The 20499-nt window shown below is 34.8% G+C and overlaps 1 protein-coding gene across 1 annotated transcript in view; it reads left to right on the top strand.

Annotated features, from left to right (window-relative positions):
* Nucleotides 1–2312: 2312 nt before the first annotated feature.
* Nucleotides 2313–20499, top strand: part of LOC129744412 (uncharacterized) — a 47746-nt gene continuing 29559 nt past the window's right edge. Inside the window, exons 1-2 of the mRNA XM_055736919.1 lie at nt 2313–2715; nt 16741–17540. Coding sequence (XP_055592894.1) covers nt 2486–2715; nt 16741–17540 — 1030 coding nt within the window. The 5' untranslated portion in view covers nt 2313–2485. The remainder of the gene's footprint in view (nt 2716–16740; nt 17541–20499) is intronic.

Genomic DNA, 20499 nt, shown 5'->3' on the forward strand with positions numbered 1-20499 from the left:
TAGATGGAGCTTCCTAAAACAGTCGTTACGACATTGTACATCTTGCTGTATTTTGATTTTGTAGAACATGACATCAAAAGTTCGGTTGTTGAAGAACTGCGACTAATTATAGGAGTTTTGCTACAGTTCAAAAAGTAAATCGTTAAGCCGTGACGTAAGGGAATTATAACAGTTTCAAATGAACTGAACCTCAGCGGCCATAATGGCGCAGAGATTCTTCTGAAAAGCATTGCAAAGCTAAACAAATCTTACATAAACACTATGTTCTGGAGGGTGAAAAAAATTATACCCTTCCAGAACAGCAAGTATCGAGTAGTGCTATCTATTGATGACGAATCGGCCAAAGTTTTGGAAACAGTAAATAATAAAATGTTCTATTCATTTGGTAGAGTTTATATAAAACTTTTTACAAATCAAAGAGAAAACAAGTGAAAAAAATAAAAAACTGAAATGTTTAAAACTTTCTTTTCTTTCTGTTTTGAAATTTTTATGCTTTTACGAAATTAAATTTATAATGGAAAAATAAAATAAATAAAAATTAATAAGAAAATGAAATAAATAAAGAACTAAAATAAATTCCAAAAATAAAATCATAAAATGAAATGAAATCCTTTGGATGAATCCAATCCAATTAACTCTTCAGACTTTGTCTTCATTAAGATCAAATAAATTGAACATTACCTGATATGGAAAACAGCTCTCATGCTCAAATATCCCTCTGTGGATCTTGCTTTCTGCTATAATTTTAATAATAAGTCCAAATTGGGTTATAGTTTTATTTTTTCAGATAAATGATGAAATTTATAAAAAAAAAAGGCCAGGCACAAATTTCCCGTTAGTTTGGATAACGTGCCGCTATTGAGCCACCACCTTTCTGATACCTGAAGTATTATCTGGATGCTATTTCTTAACCGTTACAAGAAAAAACTTTTTGTTGATGGAGCTTCCTAAAACAGTCGTTACGGCATTGTACATCTTGCTGTATTTTGATTTTGTAGAACGTGACATCAAAAGTTCGGATTTATTTTTTTTTATTTATTTATTCGATCCTAGGCTTCAGCCTTTAATCTTTACTAGTTTTAACTAAATATTAAGAATACGCTAACTTAAATCTATTTTTGATTTGTTCTCTGGACATTTCTAGCTTTATCACATTAGCATGAGCGTTGTAGAGCGCCATCATTCTATAAATAGGTTCATTCCGAGCGTAGTTCTGGATACGGTTTGTTAGCTGAAACGGCCTTATGCTGCGCAAACTGCTTCGTCCTTCGTTAGGTGAGATTTGTGACAACAAATACGGTGAAAAATATTTTCCAGTGTTTAGATCTTTAAAAAACAACACGTCGATTGATTTCCTACGATTTTCCAGTGCATCCAATCCTACCAGCATACATAAGGCTCGATATTCCGGCATTTCGTCCTGCCAACCAAGGTTCCTTAAAGCGTATCTTAGAAATCGTTTTTGGACTCGTTCTATTCTGTTTTTATGTACATTGTAGTATGGCTGCCACACAATACTGGCGTATTCGATTGCAGTTCGGATAAGACTAACATAAATCGAAACAATGGTGTAAGGGTTGTCCAGCTCGTGACAAATCCTGCTTACCATACCGTACATGGAGTTTGCTTTGGCAACGACTTGTTCAATATGTTTTGAAAAATTGAGTTCCGCATCCAACTCAACGCCTAGGTCCTTCACTGACGATTTTCTGGCAATGATAGTGCTGTTTTCGAAACGATATTCGTGCAAGATGTTATTCATCTTCCGGGAAAAGGTTATCGTGCTACATTTTGAGGCGTTAATTTTCAAATCAAACGGATGTTGAAGAACTGTGACTAATTATAGGAATTTTGCTACAGTTCAAAAAGTAAATCGTTAAACCGAAATAAAAGATATAACATGGATTTGTGATGATAGACTTTAAAATACACTGCTGCAAATTATGGAAGTTTTCAGCTACTTCTTATCTCAAGCGGTTCATATTATGAAATTCTCACGTACCCGTTTATTCTATTTTTAAAAACCTACATCATTCGAGGATAATGACTAAAAAAATATCGATAGCTGGATCAGTCGATGCCAGAGGTAAATCCTTTAAAAATCACCACCGGTATCAGCACTAGGATTGAACTGCTTTAAAAATGTAAATAAAAATAAACAATGTCCGGTAGGATTTGCGAGCTAGTGCAAGGCATTAATCCTCTCGAGGCATTAGGGGGGCCCTCTTATGACTGGGCTATTGGGCCCAGCTCAAGTTAGACGTATAAATATAAGTCACAGTGAACAGACACATCTTAGTTGATCTTGAACTTCGCTTGATAGTAGTGTACGATTCCATAGATAAAAGGGTTCTGGTGCATGGTCAGTTTTCCGTCATAACTAGACCAGGAACCGAAGCGAATTGTGATAAGATTTAACATCTCTCTCTTGCCTTCCGTTTTCATCTCGAGAAATAGTTACTGTGTTATTATAAAATAGGTAAAAATGAAATCAATTTATGAAGTTACACCGGTGCTGCTAAGTGTGTTCATGATAACGCAAGTGACAAATGCAAATGAAATTGAAACTAGAATAAGCCAGCTATTACGGAATCAATCTTCTCCGATAGATTTGGATGCATTTCCGGGAGAATCATGTCTGAGAAGCTGTAAAGACACTCGACCTAGAGTTTGCTACTTTAAGTGGACACTGGAACATTACCACGTTATGGGACCGTAAGTAGTTGGAACTTAAGTAAAATTTTAAATAAAATTGAATATTATGGCAAAGTGATTTTTAATCAAACAATCTTAACTCTTTATTTTGAATTCAATTTCTATATTTCATTAACGGAATTCTGAAATTTAAAGTTTTTTAGTGAGATAAAAACATTCCATGTTGTATTCAAAGCTCAGATTTAAAACATTTAAAGTTTGTTCATTCTGTAGTGAGACTGGTAAAGGATTATAAATTTGTGGAGTATTTGAAGAAACTGACAGCCCACTTGAATTCAAGTGAATCATTCCATTGACAAAATCCCCTGGGTGGGTCACACATTCAAGTGTGTCCAATCTTAAATAGTTCGAGCACTACTGTAGCACTTGAAACGTATACTCGTTTGGCAAATATTTACAATCGGAAGTAAAATAAGAAACAAACCATTCGAACTTTTTTTGTAAAACCAATGAAAAGGTAAACAGTAAACACAGGAAGTCAACCAATTCTCCTGATAATCAATCAAACTGGTTTATACTGGTCCTTTTGTTATGGAACATTATTGATATTGTTTCAAAATTTTCGAAAAATATTCGCTCTTTTGATTTTTATTGATATAAAATGTGGATTGAACCCTATTTTTTATTGAAAAAGTAAGTAGCTTTTAAATCACTAATGAAATTTTTTTTTAATGGACTATGATCTACAACATTTTATGAAATCGAACCACTCAACTAATCTCCCAGCGAGTGGAATAACCGCAGAAATATTTCTGTACAAAGTTTGTTTCATTATCACTTCATAACTCATCGACTTTTGGAATCCATCTAATTCAAAACGAACAGTTTTAGCTTATCATCCTACCAACTAGGCCTATTTATAAAATAAATAGGTAGGTGCTTAAAGGCAATTGAAAGCAGTCGATGTATTTAGTTAAATTTGACGATTGCTAAAAGTCCTAGTTATTTTATTAAAAAATCATAGCGAAGGACTGAATAAAACATTAACATTAATTCACTTTGACAAATCGTTGTGGATCATTTTCAAAGTTTGTTGTTTTACGATGAACAATTTAGATGTATTTTAGGTCTAACTGGACCGTAAAGTACTCGCATCTTTTGTATGAGTAGACTATGCAAATGTGTTCTTATTTTTTATCCTTTTGAATGGTTTGACATTGATTATTCGTAGTCTCTTTAGGATCTCTAAAGAACCACTTCCTAATTTACATATAATCTTAAAAAACTTTGATCAAAACGACAAGGTTAGATTTTCAGAAAAGATAACGAAACAAATTATTTTTATTTGAAAGATGTGGAAAAAATACTGACTGCACAGAGCAGGATTTGAACCCAGAATTCTGGGCCAATGCATTACAGTACAGTGCTTTAAGACCCTCAAGGAGAGAATTGGGATTCTTGATCCCCTTTTCTTATTTAATCATACCTTTTTGGAAAAGTTCAGCAACTCGCCGTCTTTGCATTTTCTGACTGCGTGTAATTTCAAGCTCCAAAAGATAGAACAAAACATGAACCCGTCGATGATCAAAAAGCCTTTTTGAGAGAAGAAAAAAACTGATATTTTTTAAGTTAAAGGAGACTTGATCTTTCACTGAAGTATACTAAGTCCTTAATTCAGGGTGTCCTGACCCTTGACAAAAATCTATCAAAATCCAAAGATAAAAGGTCCGTTGACTATGTCTCGTCATATTAGTTTTCATTTCACAGTTTGTAAGTATCGGACAAATTTAATTTTTAAAAATGTGTCCACTACCCTATAGTCATTGCATACTTTAAGGCGAAATTTTCTTATTTTTATATAAATACAGTATTTCGAGTCCTATTTAACAGATAAACATTAGTTATGAGACAAATATCAGTAATTTTTTGCTAACCAATGATCACGATTCATTCAGAAACCCATAACATCCACTTTGGAAAACTTTTCTAAAAAAAATTGAGAGTTTACTATTGCTTTGAAAATATGGCATTATGAAGTTCATATTATAGATACTCTAACAATTGACATATTAAAAAAAGTATTTTTATTATAATTTTTTCATGTGGGAAACATTTTAAAGTTATACAAAAGAACTTCAAATCACATTTTGTTAAATTTTTCAAACAAAGTTCAATAAATCGAAAAATAAAATTCTTGTAATTTGTTGAGGTAACAGTATTGTTGTGATGTTCTACCTTGCCCATTTTTCAAGAACATTTGATATGTGTAAGACATTCCGGTTTCGAGATCAAGTATCCTCATTCTCCCCTATATCTGTTTTGATTCGTATGAGAAAAACATCCAAAATTCCTCGAAGTATAACTATTTATTTGCAAATAGTCAAATAGAGTTAAATTTCAAAATCATTTATTGTAACTGCCATTGGATGTTCGTTACCTATCTTAAAACAATAAAAGGATCGCATATTCAAGAATCGGTAGATTTATAAAGTAAGACTGGTTATCGGGTGTGCAAAAATGTTGAAGAAGAAATCTAAAAATACTACCGTGAGAAAAAATTCTGGTTCTGGATCCAGATCCTGCATTCATATCCTGGATCAAGATACCAATTCTAATAGTGGATCTCAATTTTGAATCACAACCCTTATCCTTAAATGCTTGATCCTTATCTTAAATCATGGATCCTGATCCAGATCTAAGTTCTCAGTTCCTGATTCAACATTATTGTCGTGATTTTAAGATTCTTTCGGATCTCAGTACAGAGATTCACTCAGACACGTCTGTCGCTCACAAAAATAGATCAATGACCAACTTTGTTTTGCTTGTTTCGCATAATGTTGTCGAAATATCAAACGTTACCATAGACATTTATTTTATTTCATTTTTCTTCAGTGTTACCCAATTGAACTTTTAATTTATTTTTATAAAAACATCATTTGTTTTCCGCATTGGCAACGTTTGATATTTCGTCAACACTAGGCAAAACAAGCAAAACAAAGTTAGTTATTGATCTTTTCTGAGTGACAGACTTGTCTGAATGAATCCTTGAATTGAGATTCGTATGAATCTTAAAAAAACGACAATCGCGTGGTTGGTAGAATAAGCACAAGGAGCGCAGATTTTCAAGGCTGCTGCTACGATTATTTATTTATGATTCGGCCACCGGTGAAAAGACGGATTGGCTGAGGAAGCACAGATTATTAAAGTTGCAGCAACGAAACAAAATTTTCTGATTCGACCACCGATAAAAAGGCGGGTTGACTCAAAGAGCGCAGATTTTCAAAACTGCTGCTACAATTGTTTGTTTATGTTTCGGTTCTGGTAAACAAATACAGAGCGTCTGGAAAAGATGGGAGAGATTGTTGTTAAGGATGTGCTGAGATGCTAAGAAAGACAAAGCGACAGAAAAAGTACAGATTGGAATAATTGTGAAAAAGAATGATTTTGAATTATTCCGGCTCTGGTAAACGAAAACAGAGCGACCAGAAAAGCGCAGATTGGAATGGTTGTTGCTAAGAATGTTTTCAGACTGTTTAAGCTTTGGTGAAAAAAAAACAAAGCGATAGAAAAATAACAGATTTTGGAACGGTTTTGCTAAAAAATGGGATGTAGATACAACATGAAGGATATTTGGGAAAATTAACAACAGTTTTTGCTCAGAATGGAATGTAAAATTAGGATTAAGTAGAGAAATGAATCCAACTGAAAGTCTGCTTCATTTAATATTGGAACAAATTCTTTTGCTCATTGTGGCGCTCCTAGTGGACGGATTTGGAAACTTTTTTCACCCACGTGTCGGGAAATTCATTACCTTTCACCATGTATTTATGTCATAACACCAAACGATAGCATTTTGTAAACAACCGCCATGGAAGCCGAACGGAGAGATCAAATTGTGCACAGTTTTCTTACGAGTACGAGTAAGAGAATTTCTTCGAAACAGCAATGAATAATTTTTTTAATTTTTTTTTTGAAAGAGTAAAGAAAATGCTACATTTGTATGAAAAACAAATTATGAATTCGTTAATAAATGACTGAACTACACGCAATTGTTTGTGTTCCAATATTAAATGAAGCAGACTTTACATCCGTCGAACTTGGTCAGCACTTGGTCGTACAGCTTTCGAGCACGGATTCTGGCCACATTGTTCTGCTTCACCGTCCGATTTGGCTGTTTGCTGGCTCGGAGTGACCTTATTCCTTCCCGGAGACGAATTCGTCGCACCGTACTGTGAGCGGCCTGGAACTTATTGGCCAAATCGCGGTCTGAAAGATTGGGATTCCTCTTGACGGCCTTGATGACTTTCCCACGCAGTTTCCGGTCGACAGTTCCACTCCGACGCTTCGAATGCGGCTTCCGAGCCGTCGTCAATGTTTCCTTGTACTGCTTGATAACACGCCATACGGTATTTCTGGGCATTTTAAGCTGTTTAGCTAGCTTCGATGCCGACAACAATGGATTTTCAAGAAAACTGTGCACAATTTGATCTCTCCGTTCGTCTTCCATGGCGGTTGTTTACAAAATGCTATCGTTTGGTGTTATGACATAAATACATTGTGAAAGGTAATGAATTTCCCGACACGTGGGTGAAAAAAGTTTCCAAATCCGTCCACTAGGAGCGCCACAATGAGCAAAAGAATTTGTTCCAATATTAAATGAAGCAGACTTTAGATGAAATTTCAGGGACTAGATAAGAGAAAATCGATGTTGATCGATCTTATCTAGTCCCTGAAATTTCATCTAAGTTGGATTCATTTCTCTACAAAAAAAAGTTTCGCTGACTGAATGTTTGAGTCAAGACCCATCTCTGGGTCGCAGTTTAAAAATATTAGGATTAAGTTTATATGAAAATTCCAAATTTTGTTCTAGAGAAAAACATAAATCTATAATCACAAAGTTTTTCTTCACAATAGAGGTGGAGGGAGTGCAGGCTTTATTTCTTTTATTTTATTTTATTTTATTTTGCTGATGCTGATTCCGAATCCTGATCATGATGAAGATCGTCAATATTCATCCTAAGTCCCGATCTCGGATTCTGATCCTGATCTGAACTTGTCCCATTTATGCCACAAGTTGCTAAAAGTGGATTTTGCCCTTGAGATTCAATTTATTACACCTGTAGGCAAAATGGTTGTAGTTTTTTTTCTTCCAAATCAAAACAGTGTAAGGTAATTTTCTTTTTTTAGTCGCCAAACAAAGAAAAATTTCTTTGATTCTGGGACAAATCTAAACTCCTTTGTTTTCTTTCACTTCAAACTATTTTTCACATTTGAAATTGAAACAAATGCTTTGAATCAAAGTTTTTATAGTTCAACTCATAATACATTGTTTCAAATAGAAAGGAGTTTGGTTCACTGAAATATTTTTTTGAATCAAAATCAATTTTGTTTTGGTTCAAACACCAAGTTTTCTCTGAGTATTATAGAGGGAATTCTGGTCATATTTGTAATTTTTTTGTTAAAAATTTGTCCTAACTTCAGTTCTGTCAGGTGATAGTTATTTTATTGTCATGTCAGTTTTGGTCACATTTGTTCTAGTTTTGTCATTTTTGTGAAATTTTTGTATTTTTTTTTTCATATTATCGTCATAATTTTGTGATATCTGTAAATTTTTGCCAAAGTTTTTTTTTACCACATTTGTTGTATTTGGTTCAAAGTTCTGTCACTTGCCACTTTTTCGTTTGTCATATTTTTGTCACAGTTTATAATTTTTTTTTGTTTTATTTTTAAAGCATTTAGTATATTTTGCTCAGTTCTTCTGACATATTTTTAAAATTTTGAGTAAAATTTTTGTTAGACAGTCTTTTTTGTCCACTTTTTGAGCGCTTTCACTCAATACTTATATTGGGGGAGGGTTCATGCGATTTTCGGTTATTTACAGCATTTTCGAAGCATTAGCTTTCAGCTTGGATTTCAAGATGACGCACAGTGGGGCAGTACCTATGAAAGCTTGGCCAAAACCGCTTTTTGTAAATTTCGAAAGTTCATCATAAATCTTTGTTTTTCAAAACTGGACATTACGCCGATCACAATAGGTAAAACATACTCCAGTACCTCGGTCGGATACTGGATCTTGTTTTTGGTTCTAGTGAGGAACTAATTGTAATTAGAAATGCTCCCGATGTACTCGTACCGATAGACTTGCATCACCCACCTATCGTCTTCGATTTACCTGCTACTATGTCTACCAATTACGGTTCTCGAAAAACCTCCGAACCTAGGAATAGGCCTTTAAATTCTCGGAAGATAGACTTTTCGTTGCTCTTTCAATACTTGTACAGTGTTGACTGGGATGCAGTTTTCGGAGACTCATCAGTTGATGCTATGACAGAATCGTTTTGCAACTTGATCTGCACCTGGTTGGATTCGCACGTTCCCAGATTCAAAGCGCCTATGACACCCGCTTGGAGCACGCCCACCTTGCGGCAACTACGACGGGAAAAAATGCTTGTCTTCGCAGACTGAGAAAAAATCGAACAGAGAATTTTTAACAACAGTTCAAATCAGCAAGCGTCGCTTACCGTAGACTAAACGCATCGTTATATAAGCTCCACGTCCTACGCTTACAATCTAGTTTACGCAGTAATCCGCGAAGTTTTTGGACTTTCGTAAACTCAAAACGTAAAACGAGCTCTTTACCTACTTCCGTTTTCTACCATGGTGCTGTTGGTAACTCTCCGGATACTTGTTGCAACTTATTTGCAGAGCATTTTCGATCGGTGTTTTCAGACACTGTTTCTTCCGAAACTGAGTGCAGCGAAGCCAATTATCATGTCCCAGTCGATGCTATCGAGCTTAACACTTTTGTGATAAACCAAGAGCTAATTGTACACGCCGCGAGGAAATTGAAAACCTCATTCGCTCCTGGACCTGATGGAATTCCAGCTGTAATTTACTGCCGCTGCATCGAAGCTCTTTCAATGCCTCTAGCACGAATTTACAACAGATCTTTTCAGCAACGTAAATTTCCTGAAAAATGGAAAAATTCGTTTATGTTTCCAGTGTTTAAAAATGGCGATCGAAGAGACGTAAAACAGTATCGAGGTATAACCAGTTTGTCGGCAGGTTCTAAACTTTTCGAAATCATCGTGAGTGGCGTTCTATTGCGAGCTTCATCCCAATATATTGCGGCTGAACAGCACGGGTTTATGGTAGATCGGTGAGTACAAACCTTTTGCAATACACATCGTTTTGCCTGAACCAGATGGAGTGTAAAAACCAAGTAGATGCTGTTTACACCGACATCAAGGCTGCATTTGACTGGATTGATCACAGAATATTGCTTGCCAAACTATCTAAACTTGGTGTTCATGAGAACATGGTTGTTTGGTTGGAATCCTTCCTCACAGATCGGTGCATCAGAATTAAATTTGGTGATAGCATATCCTTTCCTTTCAAAAATCGGTCTGGGGTGCCTCAGGGAAGCAATCTTGGGCCTCTGCTGTTTGTATTGTTTTTCAACGATCTGATAATCAGTTTGGATGATGGAACTAAGATTGCATATGCTGATGATTTGAAAATATATGTCCCAAAAGAATGCACCGAGGATTGTGCCCAGCTCCAATCGCTGCTCGATCGGTTTAGTGAATGGTGTAGACTGAATAAGTTATCGGTTAGTATCCCTAAATGCTATGTAATAACCTTCCATCGAAAAAAATCACCCATTCTACACGACTATAGCATCGATCATCAGCATCTTAAAAGGGTATTGGAAGTTGACGATCTAGGTGTTACCCTTGATGCACAGCTCACGTTCAACAGCCATCGAACAACCGTTATAAATAAAGCCAATCGACAACTTGGATTCATTTCAAAAATAGCACGAGAATTTACTGATCCGCTGTGCTTGAAGTCGCTCTACTGTGCACTCGTCCGATCCATAATAGAACATGCTGCAATTGTCTGGGCCCCCTACCAGCTGTGTTGGATCTTACGAATTGAGCGCATCCAGAAGCGTTTTTTAAGATTCGCCCTACGACATCTGCCATGGCACCATCCTGAGGATCTTCCCGCTTATCCTAATCGCTGCCAGCTTTTGGGTATTGAAACACTGGAACGCCGCCGAAGGATTCAACAAGCAACATTCGTCGCTAAAGTATTGAACGGTGAGGTCCAGTCACCACACTTGCTGGAAATGATATGCTTTAGTGCGCCATTAAGGACCTTACGATCTCACTCGTTACTATCAAATCGAGTTCACCGAACATCCTACGGCTATAATGAGCCATTGAGTGCGATGATGCGAGTATTCCAGGACGCTGAACATCTGCACCAGTTCAATGAACCAGCTAGTCGTTTTATTCGTCGTGTTCGCCAGTCCAGTCTATTTAATTCTATCTGATTGATGTTTGTTCTTTATTCTAATTCATTTAAACAAAATGTTCGATGAATAAATATAATAATAATAATATAATAATAATATCAAAATTCGTTGTTTTATACAATTTTCTACGTAGGTGAAGTTGGGGTTTGATGGGTAATCGCAAAAACAAAAAAATAATATTTTCTATACTCCACTAAAATTCTATTTCTAGAAGAAATATAAAAAAGCGTTGATGTGTTCAGAATATCATGAAATTCATTTATTTGTGGTTGGAGAATTGAAAAAAATTAATTTTTTTCGAGCTCAAACGTTTAACGTTAAAAAAATTACGAATTTTCACCATATTCAGACATCTGGAAAACATGATACCCCACGAGACCACGCTCTCATTCCTACTCAAACATTTAAATGGAAGTCTCAGCTATCCAACAAAACAAAAACTGATTGCCACTTGTTGCCAATTCTAACTCACGTTTTAGTGAAACATGTTTTTGGACAATTATCGTAATTTTTTTATTGCTTTTAATAATGTTTTTGACAGAAAAAGTTCAACTCAATCGAATTTGAAATTCAGCTCATTTAAAATTTATTTTGAAACTTTATTTTCCTCTTAATAATTTAATTTATTTAATAAATACTACTTCGGTTTTTTAAATGTATTTTTCAATCAACAGACAAGCAGAAAATATTCTGTTAAATATAAACTTTCTTTAATATTCTTAAATCCTTTTCGGTCAGATGCTTAGTATCTGCTAACTTAATTTTTTATTCAACATTTTTTCTATGAAATGTCTCTACAACATTCGCTCAAAAGGAAAAAAATAGATCTTCTAGTTTCACTCAAACATAAAATATAAATAATTTTCACACTGAATGTTTGGAAATTTAAAAATAAACAATGCTACCATGTTATGCTGCTGTCATATTAAGCAATAGCCTTCTTGATGCATTAGCTACTTATATGGCCGGGATTCGACCAGACCGAACTGAACGCCAATTTGATAAAAAATGAGTTATCTATTGCAGCGGATGCGAAACATGATAAACTACCTGTCCAGTGAAAATCAGAACATTTTTCCAATTTTTTCTGATTTTATTAGAGAATTTCAATGTTGCAGACAGTGGAAATGGCATAAATGCGTTGCGCCAAAGTGAACTGAGAGCCTCCTTAGAAGTAAAGACAAAAAGTCTGTTTTGGTCATGAAAACTGGTTTTGTGCGAAATAATCTTTTGTGTGTTGATTTTTTCAATTCAAAACAGTTCTTCGGCTCGTCACGAACTAATGTCTGATAAATTAAATGATTGAAAACGTTCCCGTGGCTAAAAACTTTGTATTTCGGATTGTAAGCATTTGTTAAAATTTCGCTCCGCCAGACTGAACCGAATCCCTTGAATTTTGTTTTCCAATTTACTCAAAGGGATGTTAGAATTTTTAACATTTAACGATGAAAAATGCTGTATTGTATTGCTTACTGTTGTTCAGAACGCAACCGGTAAGTAACAATCAAAGGTATTCCGGATTTCAAAAGTGCGAAATTTGTATGGCTCGGTTCACTCTGGCTCAACGAAAAAAACCATTTTTCAAGCATCAGCCATACTCGTTAGGTGCTGCTCGTAAAGCGCCTATTAGTAGGCTCCTACGTTTAGAACAAATTGCCCAGTCAAATGATAGCGCATGGCAATTTTTCAAACATTTTGGTTCGACCAGAGTGAACTGGGTGCAAACACATTGCTATTAAACTTCAGTTTTCGACTTATTGAGTAATCAGAAATCGACCAGTATAGCCTCGACGGCTTTATAAGAGTCTAAATGTGATGGTAAAATGGTAAAATGTTATATCTTATAAAATAGTATCAATTGGTAGAGCTCTGAACTTTGAACTCGATTTTCTCGAAATCAAGTTTATGGCGTTCAGTTCGGTCTGGTCGAATCCCGACCATATAAGGTACCAATATGAGTTTATGACTAATTTATCTGAACTTATTTGTTCTGTTACTGAGCTCTGACATGGTTCACGTGGTTTTCTATTGGATTGAAGAAAGAGTGGTTGATTTATTAAATTTAGCAATCTGTGATAATAGACTGTGAAAGAAAAAAAGCTGTGAGAAAAATAATAACAAGAGAATGCTCCAAAAAACAAAAAAAAATTGAAACGCTGTAACCGTACAGATACGTTATTTTTTTCGAAAAATAATCTTTGCCTTCAAACTTAAATAAGTTTGAACAAAGCTATCAATGAAGGTAAATATGAAATTCTCAATCATTTTTATATCAGAAAAAGCCCTACAATTCAATCATTGATGCTTCTGGAGGAAGACCTTCAGTAAATTTTGAAGATTCCTCGGATCGTAGAAAAGTTACGTAGAAAAGATACTGGATTGCGTAAATCTTTTTTAATTTTTGAGTTACATTTCTACGAAAGCTTTTTCTTCTGTAAGAAAATTGGTCACGTAATGCCCAACTTTAGTTCGTTTTGCTTGCTGAATTCCCAAGTTATACATAAGTTTTATATTTAATTTGTATAGAAGAATGTGTATTAATAGATAGAATGAGTTTTAAACCATCATAATGAACGATTTGTCGTACCTCGAAATCCTCAGAGGTCAAATTTGGTTCAATTTGCTTGATTTGTTCCTTGTCAAGTTCCTACCAGTTTTTTTTATCTTTTGTGGTTGCATGATAAGTTATTAGAAATGTGAAAACTTCCAGAAAAGAGATGGGTCTCAAACTAGCGTTAGAATAACATGCATTTTTCTCTTGACAAATTTGGCATTATTCATTCAAGAGTTGTGCAGATATTCAGGTAATATTTGTATGTGAGACCTCATTCTCGTGAAGGAAGAGATCTCAAAACATCATTAAACTTTTTAAAGGTCCTTAAAACCCTTACATGAAAATTTTTACGCCGATCGACTGAGTAGCTTCCAAGTAAATAAGGGAAATCAGCTAAACAAATTTTGTAGATCAAATTTTACAAAATCTAAATGAAAAACAGTTACATAAAATTAAAGATTTTGATTAGATGAACAACTGTTCAGAAGACTTCAAACCAGTATGGATTTGAAAAAGTTATGAGGTTTTGACCATCGATTGGTCAGGTCTACTCCACTGTGTGACGTCGGACATCTAAATTCCCCGGTGGGAGTTCCATGTGCTTTTTAGTTTCTTCCAACATTTTAAAGTAGAGCGGAAGCCGTCATATTGGATTTCAAGATGGCGTCGGACAACGAATTTCAGCTTCTACTCTTTCAGCCTCTTTACCCTATACACATATTGTTGGGGTTTCATGCCACTACCGGTCTTCTATGCCAATTCCGATTTCTTTCTATTGAACAAAACATAATACCGCGTTATTTGCGAACAATCGCGCATTTTTCTCAACCATGAGAGGAACGGCCATGATAATTGAAGAAACAAACTTTTGAAAAACGATTTTTGGAGAAATTATCATTTGCGATGAAAAATATCCGAGAGCATATTTTTAGTGTATGGATCACTGGATAGATTCGCGCAATCGAGCCGGTTCTTTGTGTAATAAAAAACCGCTTGCGCTGTGACCACTGTGGGCTTCGTAACGCCAAATTTTTACAGCAACGGATAATTTTCAAGTTTTTTTATAACAAGTTTAAAAAATTCTATCTTTGGGTTCATTTGTTCAAAAAAGCATATTTTTTCAATAAGACTCGAGTTATTGTTGAGCATGATATGACTTAAATTCATTCAATAATTGACAAGTAAAAAAACCTCAAAGATTGGTTTCGTCTAGAATTGTCGAATAATTGAAATATTTTCCATTATACTACGGACTAAGAGTATAACTTTAAGAAACCTAAAGAATCCTTTTTCTGAGGCTTATAAACTGTGGCATGGTAGGCAAAAAACCTTTTATCAATCGATTTTGCTTGTATTTTGATGATGGTTAGAATCCTATGTCTCATTTCGCTAGAAAAATCACCATTGCTTTTGCTCCTCGAAAATATTTATTATTCATTTGCGGGATTAAGTATCGTCCTAATGTGAGTAGCATAGAAACTTGGAGTGACATGCTGCCAGAAACTGTAAACAACAGAAAGTTGGTCAATTTGTCCAAAAAGATATGAAGAAAATAAGAAATTGGGATCAAGTCTCTCCGTTCTCCACTAATTCTTAGTATCATTACTCTTTACTATTTCGTTTTAAAAATTTGAATAATTTGAATAAAGTGCAGTGATATTGTGATGGAATTTTATGTAGAATTTTTTGTAATAATTTAAATTTTTGTATTTTTATTTCGTTTTCTGAGGATGGCTGAAAGTAGTAGGCCGAAACGTCAAAAGAATTGTTTTAACTTGATTTCAAATCTACCGAAAACCATCAACCAGAAAAGTCAATAATAATCATCGAAGCGCGCGTAGACATGCACTTTCAAATAAAAAGATGTTCTTATGAGGTCAAAAGTTTTTAGGCGTTGGCTAAAACTATCAGTTCCAAGGGTCTTGATACTTTAGATTTAAGTATGTTCTCTTTTAAGTTTTGCTTTAACAAGGATTTAATTTTTTTTATTTCTAAATACTATTGAGACTACAATTGCTATGATTGAAACATGTTCATCATGGATATCACGCAAGATAGTTGAAATGATTGTTGAGTGAGAAAAAAAAATGATGATTTAAAATGAAAAAAATTGACACATTTTATCTCAAACTAGCTGACCCGGTAAACTTCGTTTTACCCGTTGCTTAATAAAACGTTGGAAAATGTTTGGAGTTCTTTAACTTCTTTGTGCTCGTGAATCAGTTTTTATGAAAATCGTCTTCAAGTTGTTCGAGTTTTGTCCCGTTTCAAGGTGATTTTGTATAGGAGCCCCCTTCCTTAAAAAGTGAGATTCTTGAAACTATTATACAAACCATTTCTGACCCGAAAAACCCTCGGATACCAAATTTCACTTCATTCCGACCGACCATTCATACGTGATGTTATCACAAAGATAGCGCCTCCATTTTTATATATAAGATGAGGAAAAGAGATAATTTTGTATGGGGACCCCCCTTCCATAAAAAGTGAGATTCTTGAAACTATTATACAAACCATCTCTGGCCCCAAAAACCCTCGGATACCAAGTTTCACTTCATTCCGACCGCCCGTTCATACGTGATGATATCACAAAGATAGCGCCTCCATTTTTATATATAAGATGAGGAAAAGAGATAATTTTGTATGGGGACCCCCCTTCCATAAAAAGTGAGATTCTTGAAACTATTATACAAACCATCTCTGGCCCCAAAAACCCTCGAATACCAAATTTCACTTCATTCCGACCGACCATTCATACGTGATGGTGTTACAAAGAAAACGCCTCCATTTTTATATATAAGATGAGGAAAAGAGATAATTTTGTATGGGGACCCCCCTTCCATAAAAAGTGAGATTCTTGAAACTATTATACAAACCATCTCTGGCCCGAAAAACCCTCGAATACCAAATTTCACTTCATTCCGACCGACCATTCATACGTGATGGTGTTACAAAGAAAACGCCTCCATTTTTATATATAAGATGAGGAAAAGAGATAATTTTGTATGGGGACCCCCCTTCCATAAAAAGTGAGATTCTTGAAACTATTATACAAACCATCTCTGGCCCCAAAAACCCTCGGATACCAAGTTTCACTTCATTCCGACCGCCCGTTCATACGTGATGATATCACAAAGATAGCGCCTCCATTTTTATATATAAGATATAAAAAAATGAAATAAAAACTCTCCTTCTCTTCCCCGAACAGAGCCTGCAAGCAGTGTGCCCGAGGCAACCACACCGACTGTTACCACCACTCATGCGTCACTGCCGACGGCGTGGAACGGGGCATAATGTCCATCAACCGGCAGGTTCCGGGACCATCGATACAGGTCTGCAAGGACGATCTGATTGTGGTGGATATAACTAATGCCATGGGAGGCACGGCTGCATCAATTCACTGGCACGGATTACACCAACGGGACACACCCTACATGGACGGGGTCCCATTCATAACGCAGTGTCCGATCGAGTTCTCTAGCACCTTCCGGTATGGCTTCTGGGCCACCGAACCGGGCACTCAATTCTACCACTCACATGCCGGCCATCACAAGGTGAATGGACACTACGGTGCAATGATCATCCGGCAACCGGAAGTGAACGATCCCAATGCTGATCGGTACGATTTTGACCATCCGGATCACACCCTCCTCGCGTCCGATTGGATGCATGTCGATGGGGAAATGTTCATGCCCGGCCTTCCCTCGGCCGATGGCATTATGCCCGAAAGTCTGCTCATCAATGGGAAGGGTCGAATCCTGGATGAGGATACCAAACTCCCAACCCAGGCACCACTGGAAGTGTTTCGGGTGGTCAAGGGAGGTCGCTATCGGTTCCGTTTCATCAATGCCGCCAGTCACGTGTGCCCACTGGAATTGCAAATCGCCAACCACACGCTCGAGATAATTGCGAGCGATTCCTTCAATCTGCAACCAATCACGGTGAACACCCTGGTGACGACGTCTGGCGAACGATACGATTTTGTCCTGAATGCGAACCAACCGACTGGTAAGTACCTATCTGCTTAGAAGGGATTCTGCCATTAACAGCACGCTCTTGTCTGTAATTTTTCGTCTTGTGGGGTTCTCAATTCTTCATAAATCGTTAAAAGAATTAAGAATTTAAGATTCATCAGGAGCTAACAAGGTATCTAAAATTCCAATCAAAGTATATAAAATACCAGCCCAGCCCCCAGGCGGATGAATCTATTTTTCGGAATTTATTCAAAGCACCATCAAATAAAAGTAGCTTTCAATGCAATACGTTTGTTAAAAGATTGATGAACAACGCCATTGTACACGTGTCATTCGGCCATGGCACTAATATTTTAACCTTCAAATGTCACCCGTAAAGAAGCGTTTTTCCTCTCAAGTAGGATGTCCTCCTGCCGGATGGTTGTTTATCGGAAATCTTCCGAGAATCCATCAAATGCGAAGAAAAAAATATGACTAGACTCAGTCTGACATTTGTTTTATTGCTAAGACATGGGAATTAGTTCGAATACTACTACAATCATGTGACCGAAAAGTGATGTGTTGTACTTGGTTGAATAATTCTACTAAATCAAAGTAATTGGTAGGTTTCCTTTAATTCAACAACCATGGTTTATTCAAAGGGAATCTTTCGATGGCTTCGTTTCCACGTTTTAGATTCAAAAACTCGATTTAGTATACTTGTCAGTGGATTGTAGCCTTTTTCACAATCTGTTGATTATATGTGGATACATATCACACAAAATCATTAACAAATCATTAACAAAACTATCATTATTCTGAATCATCCAATTATGATAAAAGAATTTCTTACTCAGTAAATTTAAAATTATTTGAAAATATAAAAATTCTAAATTTATAAAAGATGCAAGTATATGAAAATTATCATAATTTTCATATAAACAACTTTATTTGCATCTTATTGGTGATTTTTAAATTATTGGATCCTGGAATATCCTGTACGATCTCGTTTCTATGACTTTTCTTAAATAAGTAGGTACAATCTCATTGAACTTTTTTTGGAGTAACAGCATATGGTAACTTAATAATAAGAATTAAAAATACAATTTAAAAAAAGATGTCCAACCATGTGTTTCAAATAATTTAACGTACATCCGGATTAACCTCTGAGGTGAAGAAATCGAGTATATTGAAAACATAATTGGGTAAAATTTCAATTACCGGAGTATGTAACGATGCGGTAACGTAGGGTCCAATAATCAGTCGATTTAACAATTTATTTTTAAAGTTTAGATAATTTTGACAATTTTGAAAAACATGTCAAAAATTTCAATTTCGTTGTTTTGGCGTTTTTGTCAAATAAGTTAAATATTCAATTTTGTAACTTTTGCCAATTTAGTTATTATTGACAGGTCTCATGCAAAATTTGGGCCTGATCGGGTCACAGGAAGAGGTCGCTCAAAGAGCCTAAAGTTTGTATGGGATTTTGAGACATTTTGTTCGGGAGGAACATGAAAATCCAGTTGTTCATGAACAACTTTGGCTTCCGGCCGATTCTTTTTTAAACGTTTTTTCTTGAAGCCTAAACTATGAAAAACATTTCAGATAGATAAAAAAGTTATCAAGCTTCAAAAAATAGCTATCTTTTTAAGGGTGATATTCATCAACATTGCTTCGAACATTTTGACGCAGCATTAACATTTTTTCCAATTTTATATTTTTATTTCGATTTTATCGTTTTTATAAATTGCATGATTTTTTGTTAAAGTTTGACATATTTTAGAAAACAAAAATTGACAAAATTAGCAAAACTGACTAAAATTCTAAAAATTTACATAATTGAGATAAAAAATTGAAAAATTAACATAAATGATGAAATTGATCAAATTGACTAAATTATCTTCAATGACAAAATTGACGAAAAATTACGACATTGAGAGAATTGACAAAAATTTAAAAAATTGATAAAATTAACCAAATTGACAAAGATAACTAATTTGACAAAAACGATTAAATTAAAAAAATGACAAAATTGAAAAAAAATATAAAATAAACACAATTTATATAAATGACAAAAGAGAATATTGCCGTTGGTTATTTGTTCGTTATAGTGAATTTTCGTCAAATTGACTAATTTTGACATTTATGTGAAATTTGTGAATTATTTCAATGTTTAAATTTTGCCAAATTTGTAAATTTTATAATTTTTGTCAATGTGTCAATTTTGTTATTTTTAAAGAATCGGTCAATTTTACATTTTTTTTCTCTCTATTGTCAATTCTGTTAATTCCTTCAAATTTGTCATTCTTGTCGATTTTGTCATTTTGGGAAATTTTGATAATTTAGTGAACTTTGTCCATTTTCAAAATTTTGTAATTTTGGTATTTTTTGATAATTTTGTCATTGTTGTTAATTGTGTCGTCTTTGTTAATTTTGTAAAATCTCTCATTTTTTTATTTAAATATAATGGAATTTTTCGACTGAAAAGAAATTGAAAATTTTGTAATCGAGTGAGGTTGGCTTGGGCCTAAAGATTATCAAACGATACTCGATTCGAGATTCCAAAAGAATCTTTGTCGTTTTGTTATTAGGAAAAAATGTTAACAAAAAGATAAAATGTTAGATGAATTTAAATTTCATCTAAATACGGCTTTTTCCATCAGAGATCTCTCAAAAAGAGGAATCAGTTTTTAAAACTTCTTCTGAAATTTCAAACATTTTTTTAAAAACTACTGATAACTACTAAGCGGTGCATTGAGTTTCAAAAACTGATGTTTATCTTGCCATTGAAAACACGCCTGTTTTCTGTTAACCAAAGCAACAAATTTGAAGGTTTTGTCTGGAATCAACGGAGCTATTGAGCTGTTATTGTACTGGAAAAAGATTTAAAATAATTTAGATTTTTATAGATTTATTCAAGTGTCGTGTTCCATTTATGAAAATGCACTTCTGAAACGTCGGCTCTTATTTTACTTTGTAAAACAAATAATGTTTTTCCGTCAGTATGTCTTTGT

The sequence above is a fragment of the Uranotaenia lowii genome, chromosome 2 (genome assembly GCF_029784155.1).
Source record: "Uranotaenia lowii strain MFRU-FL chromosome 2, ASM2978415v1, whole genome shotgun sequence".
Classification (NCBI taxonomy): domain Eukaryota; kingdom Metazoa; phylum Arthropoda; class Insecta; order Diptera; family Culicidae; genus Uranotaenia; species Uranotaenia lowii.